The sequence below is a fragment of the Mobula birostris genome, chromosome 1 (assembly GCF_030028105.1).
Source record: "Mobula birostris isolate sMobBir1 chromosome 1, sMobBir1.hap1, whole genome shotgun sequence".
Taxonomy (NCBI): domain Eukaryota; kingdom Metazoa; phylum Chordata; class Chondrichthyes; order Myliobatiformes; family Myliobatidae; genus Mobula; species Mobula birostris.
In genome coordinates this window covers 233998110-234009015 of record NC_092370.1, presented here as the reverse complement: position 1 = coordinate 234009015, position 10906 = coordinate 233998110, and the positions used below count along the sequence as shown (strand labels likewise).

Below are 10906 nucleotides of genomic sequence, written 5' to 3'. Positions count from 1 at the left end.
GTGCTTCGAGTGAGCTGGTCAAGATTACCAGCATTGCGGAAACACTTGTATTTTAAGTTTGCTCTAAAGTGGTTTTCTATTTTTATCACTTGTACCCAAGTACAGAGAACAATTTTTATTCTGCATGCCATGCAAATTATTTGATTACAACATTTGTATTGAGGTAACACAAGGGAAAACAATAACAGAATGCAAAATAAAATAGTCATAGTCATACTTTATTGATCCCGAGGGAAATTGGGTTTCGTTACAGAGAAAGCACAGTTATTTAACAATAGATTGCTTTATAACGAAGGCTTTTTCTGTTCTTGGGCGTTAGTTTTTACATGATTATTCATTGAAGATTAATTAAGTGTGTACATTAGTGGAAAGTAGATTCACCCACTAGCCGGTTGCCATAGAAACGAGGCTCTTTTCCATCGCGCCAGCCAGTGGGAGGGTCAAGTGGAGTGACGTCAGTGCGATCGGGCGCGACGTCACGCAAGCCGGGCGTTCCGTGCCCGCTAGACACGCACAGTGCGGTGACCGTGGAGCCGGCATCGGAGCGGTGGCTCGTCTCGGGGTGAGTGGTAATCGTGGTCGTCCGGTTGTCCTGCCCGGTAAACTGCGCCGGCCCCCGGGTCGCTTGGGTGACCGTGAGCGATGCTGGTGAGAGCTTTCCCTGTTACCGGAGGTTGACACCGGCTGTGATGTTACTGGAAGTTTCTGCCTGTCGCCTATCAGAGCCACAAGTGTCACCTCTGCCCCGATGGCTGTGCCAAACTTTGCAATCGATGTGAGCTGATAAGGCTGCCTCTGCCCTGCTGAGGGGCTTAGTTTACCTCGTCGCTTTCCCTTTTAATCGCATCATTTATTTTAGAAGCGTTATCGTGCTGTGTTGTGCATTTTCTTTCCTGATTATATTTCACTCCTAAGATTGTAAATCGTCTGATCATGTTCCTTCGCCCCTACTCCTGACTATTCTGATTGATTATTTTATTGGTAGATGTAGGAAGCATATCTACATTGACGAGGATGTGAATTTTTAAAGAGGAAAAACTGCATTTGCAAGACATCCAGAGAAAGAAAAACGGTCTTGGAAAATGAAAAGTTTACTATTAGTCTTTCCTGCATGACTTGCTTGTCATTTTCTTTTCTGAAGAAAAGAAAATGACAATTTCCTGAAGACGTTTTAAAATTGTCAACGAAAAAGAATCACTGAAAGCAAAATTAGGAAACTGACGCAATTCAGTATTGTTCTTGTGTATGTTGTTTATCCTATTACAGACCAGAATAACCTTGTGTAAAGAAAGGAAGGGGTATGAAATCAATAAAGGGCTGAGAAATTAGGATAAGTGGAAACTTCCTTACTGGAATTGTGAAATGGGGACGAGGGTGTAGGGAGTATCTATGGGAAGGCATTCATTCAGTTATTTAGTAAATGGACAATGTTTGCTTGTTTTCCCTGCTGGAGATGCATTGCTGTGGTAGCTTTAAGGATTTAAGGGTGGTGACTTGTACTCTATTTATTGAGTAGATCTCAATCAGTTATCATTTGGCTGCAGGAGTACATACCTGAGTTTGCTCAGCATACCCACTGCTTATGTGCTATTTTGAGATTCTTCACTATTTCAGATGAGATCAAGTGATAAACACTGAAAGGAATCCTGACTATCCCACTTCTACTCTCAGCAAGTCTGGACTAAAATCAGGTAATGTAAAACCAAGCAGGAATCAAATCTGGGAACTTTGTGAAATGTGCATGGGGCAACATGGTAGCACAACACTTTATGGTACCAGTGACCTGGGGTCAATTCCCACCACTGTCTGTAAGAAGTTTGTTCATTCTCCCTGTGACCGTGTGGGTTTCCTCCAGCTGCTCTGGTTTCCTCCCACAGTCCAAAGACCTACTGCTTGGCAGGTTAATTGGTCATTGTAAATTGTCCCGTGATTAGGCTAGGGTTAAATAGGCAGTGTGGCTCAAAGGGCTAGAACGGCTTATTCTGCACTGTATCTCAGTAAATGTGGATCAGTACCATATTACATAATGTTTATACACTGAGGTATTAGTCTTTGATACGTCTCCATGCTCACGTTACTTCTATTTATTGATAGCAATATTTATTTTATTTTAAACTTCTGAAATGAGGACTGAAAATCTTCCAATATGGAAAACGCAGTGGCCGATTGGCAGGAGGCAAAGAGTGGGAATAAAGGGAGCCTTATCTGACTGGCTGCCGGTGACTAGTGATGTTCCACAGGGGTCTGTGTTGGGATCAATTCTTTTTAGGTAATATGTCAGTGACTTGGATGACGGAATTGATGGCTTTGTGGCAAAGTTTGTAGATGATATGAAGATAGGTGGAGGAGCAGGTAGTTTTGAGGAAGAAGACTGGCTACAGAAGGACTTAGACAGAGAATGGGCAAAAGAGTGGCAGATGGAATACAGCGTCAGGAAGTGTATGGTCATGTACTTAGGTAGAAGAAATATAAGGGTAGACTATTTTCTAAATGGGGAAAAAAAATTCAAAAATCTGAGGTGCATAGGGACCTTGTGTAGTATTCCCTAAACATTACTTTGCAGGTTGAGTCTGTGGTGAAGAACGCAAATATGATATTAGCATTCATTTCAAGAAAACTAGAACATAAAAGCAAAGATGTAATGCTGGGGCTTCATAAAGCACTGGTGAGGTCTCACTTGGAGTATTGTGAGCAGTTTTGGGCCCCTTATCTAAGAAAGGATGTGCTGACGTTGGAGAGAATTCAGAGGAGGTTCACAAAAGTGATTCCAAGATTGAAAGGATTGTCATATCAACAGCAATTGATGGCTCTGGGCCTGTACTCACTAGAATTCAGAAGGATGAGGAGAGACCTCTGAAACCTATTGAACATTGAAAGGCCTCAGTAGAGAGGCTGCTTCCTACAGTGGGAGAGTCTACGACCAGAGGACACAACCCGAGAGTATAAGGGTGTCCTTTTTTAGAATGGAGATGAAGAGAGATTTCTTTAGCCAGAGAGTGGTGAATCTGTGGAATTTGTTGCCACAGGTGGTTGTGGAGGCCAAGTTTTTGCGTATGTTTAAGGCAGAAGTTGATAGATCCTTGATTAGTCAGGGTATGAAGTGATACAGGGAGAAGGCAGGAGATTGGGGGCTGAGAGGAACAATGGATCAGCAATAATGAAAAGGCAGAGCAGATTCAATGGACCATATGGCCTAGCTCTGCTCCATATCTAATGGTCCAACATCATTTTACCTTTCTCTACGTCTGTGAGTAAACTTGAGTGACTGACATACGGCTTTTACATATCTAACAGCGTTACTGAATAGTATAGCAAAATATGGAAAGTATCTTATTCTGTAACCATGTTCCATGTTGTAGTCGTAGAACTATACAGCAAAGAGATGGGCCACTTGGCCCAACTCATTCAGACACCTTAAGGAGGGAGTATTTTGCATATTTTTATGCAAACTTTGAATAAGGGAGGAGGTAGGATGTTTGTGAGAAGGTTTGCCGACAAATATTTTGCTAAACTTGTACTTCCAGATGTATAAAGTCAGATCAATTTTCCAGATTTAATCTCCATCCCCAATGCTACTGTTTACTCATCCACAGAAAGATGGAATCCTCAAGAAAGCTCTTGGTTCTGGCATCCCTTGTGTCCTTGGTTTACATTTCATCGTCAGAAGTAGACATTTATCACCCTCAATATGGAATTGGAAATCAGGACATATTACCCTCAAGATTAAGTTCTGGAAATGTATCCAACGTGTTTTATGGAATCGTATTTGATGCTGGAAGCACAGGGACACGCATTCATATCTACACATTTGTACAGAAGGGTCCTGGTGAGTGCAGTTTATGTATTTAGTAAAGTCATTAGCTTATTTTGATTTGGTCATCTTGAATTTTTATTTCATACAGTTGAATCTGCTGCGTTTGAAGATTTTAAGGAGAAATTTTAGCTTTATTTGTCACATGTACATCAAAACCTACAGTGAAATGCATAATTTGCATCAAATCAGATTGCTGAGGGCAGCCTGCAAGTGTTGCCACGCTTCCAGTGTCAACATAGCATGTCCACAATTCAATAACTCTAATTTGTACATCTTTGGAATGTGAGATGAAACCAGCAAAGGTCACACAGTCATGAGGAGAACGAACAAACTCCTTATAGACAAACCTGATCAGTGATCGTCAGTGCTGTAAAGTGATTGAGCTAATTTCTATCATATCTATCACTTCCCAATAAACAACAAATTAACAACTTTGTTCACAAACAAGTGAAAATCTGCAGATGCTGGAAATCCAAGCAACAAACACAAAATGCTGGAGGAACACAGCAGGCCAGGCAGCAGCTATGGACAAGAGTAAATAGTCAACATTTCGGCCAGGACTGGAGGAAAAAAAGCTGAGGAATAGATTTAAAAGGTGGGAGGAGGGGAGAGAAAAGCACAAGGTGATAGGTGAAACCTGAAAGGGGAGGAATGAAGTGAAGAGCTGGGAAGTTGATTGATGAAGGAGATAAAGGGCTAGAGAAGGGGGAGTCTGACAGAAGAGGACAGAAGGCCATGGAAGAAGGAAAAGGGGGAGGAGCACCAGAGGAAAGCAATGGGTAGGCAAGGAGATAAGGTGAGAGAGGGAAAAGGGGATGGGGATATTTGTTTGCCATAAATATGAATGAATTTGGTGAGGATGTAAGTGTCATGAATATTAAGTTTGTAAATTACATCACAATTGGTACCTTAGTGGAAAGTGAAGGTTGTCTAAGGTTGTACATGATATACACCTGGGGAACACATACAAAATGCTGGAGGAACTATGGAGAGGAATAAACAGCTGCTGTTTTGGGCCAATATCTTACTTGATGACCGGAAAGGAAGGTTGAAGAAGACAGAATAAGGAGGGAGGGGAATACAAGCTAGCAGGTGATGGGTGATAGGTGAAGCTACCTGGGTGGGGGAGGGAGGGTGAAGTGATTACCTGAGGGATGTTGGGTGTGGGTGGGGGGAGTAAAGGGCTGAAGGAGAGGAGTGTGTATCATGGGAGTAAGTGAAGGAAGAGGGGCACCAAAGGTGAGGAGAAGAGAAGGGGTAAGAGGGGAGCCAGAATGAGGAATGGAAAAGGAGAGAAGGGAGATCAACTGGCCAAGTGGGCTATAGAAGGGCAAGTGGAACTTAACCTCAGCAAGTATAAAGTGATGAATTTTGAGAACTTAAACCAGGATATTTCACACAGTGAATGGCAGAATCCCGCGGAGAGTTGTTAATCATAGATGCCTTGGGGTACAAGCTAGACAAGGTGCTGAAGAAGGCATTTTGAATGCTTGCTGTCATTAGCTAAGGTATCGAGTATGAGTTGGGTGTCATGTCGCAAATGTACAAAATATTGGTTAAGCCAAACCTGAAGTAGTGTTTGCAGTTCTGGTTGTTACTCTGCAGGAAAGATGTGATTAAGCCAGAGTGTGTGCTGAAGAGATCCACAAGGATGTTGCCTGGATAGGAGAGTGAGTTATAAGGAGAGATTGGTGCTCCCCCTCATTTCATCTCTACCATCTCCTGTCAGGTTCTTTCTTCTTCAGCTCTTTACTTCTTCCATGTATCACCTCCCAGTTTCTCACTTCATCCTCCTTTGTCCAGCCCCCCCCCCCACCCACCCACCTGCTTTCTCCCATCAACTACCAGCTTGTACTCCTTCCACTCACCCAAACTTCTTATTTCGGCTTCTTCCCCTTCCTTTCCAGTCCTGATGAAGGGTGTTGGCCTGAAACATTGTTTATTCCTCTCTCTATAGATGCTGCCTGACCTGCTGAGTTCCTCCAGCATTTTGTGTGTGCATTGCATATGAAAGGCTAGAGCTGCTTTTCTTGGGGCAAACGAGATTGAGAGGTGATGTGATATTAGCTGTGTTGATAGGTTAGATAGTCAGAGTATGTTTCCCAAGTTCGGGGTGTCTGAAACTAGAGGGCACGTATGTAAGGTGATAAGGAAGAGGCCTAAGAGGGATCTGAGGGGTTTCACATGAAGAGTCTGTGGTAAAGGGAATGAGCTTCCAGGGGAGGTGATTGAAGTCAGATTAGTAACAACATTCAGGAGGCATCTTGACAGGTACTTGAATGACCAGGCCGTAGATGGAAATGGATCTAATGCAGGGAAGTGAGATTAGTTTAGATGAGCAAGTTGGTCAGCATGGATGCAGTTGGCCAAGGGGCCTGCTTCTGTGCTGTACTGTTTCTATCACTGTTATTAAACTGTATTTTGTAGGGTAGAACTGGTAATGATAGAATAATTACAACTTGCATGCCCATATTTAATGTAATGACTGAACCTATAAAAAAGTTGTGAATATAAATTAATCTGTGTAAGTTTCCCTGTTTCAAAATTAATTCATCACATGTGAAACTGAATGCCATAATTTATATAAAAAAGCATTTCCTCTTGTTGGATATTGAGATCAAGATTTTTTTTTACAACATTCACTGTATTGTAAAAATGGTAATCGATGCATTTTTCTTTTAACCAGAACCTCCTCAATTGTCCAGTGAAATATTTGAATCAGTAAAACCTGGTCTGTCAGCTTATGCAGATGACCCTGAGCAGGTGCGTACTACATTTCTTCTTGGGAAATTCAGTTAGTTAGTTGTCTTGGAAGTTATAGCTATGTATCATTTGTGTGTTTACAGTATACAGGCAGTCAGCAGGTTATGGCAGGGCTCAGTTCCTGAGTAATGTTCTAAACCCAAAATGTTTGGAGGTCAAAAATGGACAAAATCACTGTGTGGGTGAGGATAACAGAAGAAGCCGTGGCGGAAGAGTGATCAGGCGCAGGAAGAACCTCACTGACTCTGAGTGACTCTGCTCGGTGCTCCCAGATCTGCTTGGTTTGACCCAGCACCTGATTCTTGTAGCTCGATGGAAGTGGTGAGGGGGAGAGAATGCACAAAGAACCCCCATTCCCACACAGAAGATGCCTGCAGCCCCTTGCAGTCAGTAAATCCATCCCCATCCATCCCACCTGTCTCCCAAATGGTTGTTCAACATATAAGTATTGATAAGATTGAAAGAGTGCAGAGAAAATTACAAGGATGTTGCTGGGGCTTGAGGCCCTGAGTTATAGGAAAAGGTTGAATAGGTGAGGACTTTATCCCCTGGAGCATAGGAAAATGAGGGGAGATTCGATAAAGGGATATAGATTGGGTAAATGCAAGCAGGCTTTCTTCACTGAGGCTGAATGAGACTGGAACTAGAGGTCATGGGTTAAGGGTGAAAGGTGAAAAGTTTAAGCCAGCAGAATCGGAATCTGGTTTAATATCACTGACATATGTCGTGAAGTTTGCTGTCTTTGTGGCAGCAGTACACTGCAATACATAATAATAGAGAAAAAATGTGAGTAGTGGTCATGGATTTTAGTGATGGATGTATGTTCGATTTCAACACTTAAGAGAAACTTGGGTAAGTAAGGATATGGAGGGCTGTGGTCCAAGTGCAGGTCAATGGGACTAGGAAGAATAAGCTTGATGGGCTGAAAGGCCTGTTTCAGTGCTGTACTGTTTTATGACCCTAAGCTGGGTGTTCATGACCTGTGGAAGCCCTGTAATTAAACTAACAATAATGCAGATACATTTCAAATATGATACTTAAGAACACTTAATTGGAAATTTTGAATTGTTTAATGTGCTTGAAAGGTAGAGTTTTATGCACCTGCACTAATAATTATGGTTAAGTGATAATGCTGTGTACTTTAATTGCTGCATGAGAAGCAGAGTTCTAAGTGATTTCAGTGTATAAGAACAAGTTTGATCCTGTTCACTTTTACTTCATCTTATTTTTTTTACATGAAGGGAGGTAGATTTCAGGTGGGTAGGAAGAAGAAGAGAATCTTTCAATCACACTTGATATTTGATACGTGGGTAGAATTGTGCAGGATTTGACCTGTTCCTTCAATGACCATACGTGTGGGTTGAATATAACAAACTTGTACATTTTCCCCATGAACCGTGTGGGTTTTCTCCAATGCTCCTGTTTCCTCCCACAGTCCAAAGACCTACCGATAGTAGGTTGATTGGTCACTGTAAACTGTTCTGCAGAGTTGGTGTTAAACAGGTGGGTTGCAGAGTGGTGCGGCTTGTTGGGCTGCTGTATCCACAAATAGGTAAGTAACAGTGAGCACCAGTAACCACTCTGTTTTGTTTTCATCATCTTGTAGATGAGTACATGTGAACAAATTACAAATAACTTTGGAATACAAAAGGCATTATATAGGCACGAACAGTGGTGTCCTTATTGGCAGCAGTGTGCTGCAACAGGGCTTTGTTTGTTCTGCGACAGTCTGAATCAATCCTTCTGCCTTGGATGCCAACTCCAGCTTGTGCGGAGCGGAAAAGAATGTGCCTAAAGCAATCTGATGTGTTTTAGGGTGCAGAGACCGTGCATGGGCTGCTGGACATAGCCAAGCAGGCAATACCTTCAACATACTGGTATACTACCCCAGTGGTACTGAAAGCCACGGCAGGACTACGTCTGCTTCCCAAGCAGAAAGCACAAGCTCTGCTATTAGAGGTATGGTCTTTGAGTGCTATTGCAGAACTGACACAGTATTTACTTGTGATTTTACGGAAGGTGGGGGTGGGGCGTGGAATCTGGTACGTAGTGTCACTCTGTTTGGTATACATACAGTACACTCAGCATCTTTGTTAGGGAGCTGCTGTACCTAATAAAGTGGCCACTAAGTATATTTTTATGGTCTTCCTCCCACACTCCCATTTCAAGGTTCGACATGTACTCAATACTTTAATTTATGAAGGCCAATGTGCCAAAAGCTTTCTGTATGACCCTATCTGCCTGTGACGGTTATTTGAGTTACTGTCACCTTCCTGTCAGCTTGAGCCAGCCTGGCCATTCTCTTCTCGCCTCTCTCATTAACAAGGCATTGTTGCCCACAGAACTGCCGCTCACTGGGTGTGCGTTGTTTGTCGTACCATTCTCTGTAAACTTTAGAGACTGTTGTGTGTGAAAACCCCAGGAGATCAGTTTTGTGATCCTCAAACCACCCTGTCTGGCACTAACAGTCAGTCCGTGGTGAAAGTCACTTGGATCACATTTCTTCCCCATTCTCATGTTTGGTCTGAACAGCAGCTGAATCTCTTGACCATGTCTGCATGCTTTTATGTGTTGAGTTGCTGCCATATGATTGGCTGATTGGATATTTGTATTAACAAGCAGGTGTGACTAGTAAAGTGGACACTGAGTGTTGTTTGTGGGCTAAATGGCTGGTTTTCAGATTTTCCATAATGTCCTAGGCAGGGTGGGGGGGGGATGGTGGGCTTGCCTGTATATTTTTAGGATAAAAGACTTTGCAAATGATTCAAGATTGACAGTGATAGGAAAGCTTCAGACTGCAGGAAGATGTGGGTGATCTTAACTGGGCAGAAAATGGCAAGAGTTCGTAGATAGCAAGGGGTGATGACGGAGGGGTGTTACCGATTTGGAGTTCTGTCATCAGTGATGTTCTGTAAGGGTCAGTGCTGGGATCTCTGCTGCATGTAGTAATGAACTGGGCAAAATTGTAGGTGTTCTGATTAGTGCATTTGCAGATGAGACAAAAATTTGTAGAATTGTGGGTGGGGAAGCAATTTGTCAAAGGATACAGCACAATTTGATCAGATAAAAATGTGGTCTGAGGATTGGCAAATGGACAATGTGAAGTGGTGCATTTTGGGAAGTCAAATGCAGGAGAAGAATTACACAACTCTTTGGAGCAATGAGTACAGAGTGATCTTGGGATGCAAGTCCGTGACTCCCTGAAAGTGGCAACAGAAGTGGGTGGTAAAGAAAACATATGGCATGCTTGTCTTTATTCAGGCATTGAGTATAAAAGCTGGCAAGCCATGCTGAGCTGTGTAAAACTTCGGTTCGGCTACATTTGGGATATTGTGTGCAGTTTTGGTTGCTGCGTTCAAGATAAGGATGTGGAGTCTTTGAAGTGGGTGCTGAAGAGGATCTCCAGGACGTTGCTCAGTTTAGAGTGAATTCACCATGAGGAGAGATTAGACAAACTTGAACTGTTTTCTCTGGAGCACCAGAGGCTGAGGGGCAACTTTATAAAGGTACATAAAATTCTGCGAGATGTGGATAGTGTAGACGGTAAAAGTCCTTTTCCTACGATGGAAATGTCAAATTCTAGAGGACATAGGTGTAAAGGAGGAGAAGTGGCAAAAGCAACATTTAAGAAACATTTATATAGACACATGAACAGGCAGGGAATGGAGGGATAAGGACCTAGTGCAAGCAGATGGGGTTAGTTTGCAGATTAGCAGATGACGTCTTTGTGGGGAGAGGGGCTTGTCCTGTGCAGCACTGCTCTGTGTTCTAGATTGTATAAATTACACATGGATAAATGTGGCAAGAAGCACTTATGGCAGCAAACAAACCTCTCCAGTAAGGGAAACTAATCACCACCTCCAGCAAGAGTATCTATTGCCAAGCAGAGACATTACTGGCATTGAGTCCCACAGCTGACCTAGAAACATACAAACCCCATTTCCAAAAAAGTTGGGATATTTTCCAAAATGCAATAAAAACAAAAATCTGTGATATGTTAATTCACGTGAACCTTTATTTAACTGAAAAAAGTACAAAGAAAAGATTTTCAATAGTTTTACTGACCAACTTAATTGTATTTTGTAAATATACACAAATTTCGAATTTGATGGCTGCAACACACTCAACAAAAGTTGGGACAGAGTTAAAATAACATTGAAAAGTGCACAGAAAAGTCATGCTACTGTGACAATTATAGCCACCTGGGCTCGGGAGTACTTTAGAAAACCATTGTCACTCAACACAGTCCGTCGCTGCATCCAGAAATGCAACTTGAAACTGTATTACGCAAGTAGGAAACCATACATCAACTCTATGTAGAATCGCCGG

General features: G+C 42.5%; 1 protein-coding gene across 3 annotated transcripts in view; it reads left to right on the top strand.

Moving 5' to 3' along the window:
* The first annotated feature begins 477 nt into the window (after positions 1–477).
* The window catches only part of entpd5a (ectonucleoside triphosphate diphosphohydrolase 5a), a 52874-nt gene continuing 42445 nt past the window's right edge, over positions 478–10906 (top strand). For 2 of the 3 annotated variants that reach the window (XM_072273658.1, XM_072273645.1), the window contains exons 1-5: positions 478–562; positions 1615–1691; positions 3594–3826; positions 6501–6577; positions 8393–8536. In XM_072273658.1, the coding sequence (XP_072129759.1) occupies positions 3598–3826; positions 6501–6577; positions 8393–8536 (450 nt within the window). In that variant the 5' untranslated portion in view covers positions 478–562; positions 1615–1691; positions 3594–3597. The remainder of the gene's footprint in view (positions 563–1614; positions 1692–3593; positions 3827–6500; positions 6578–8392; positions 8537–10906) is intronic. The other variant, XM_072273649.1, reaches the window with a different exon arrangement.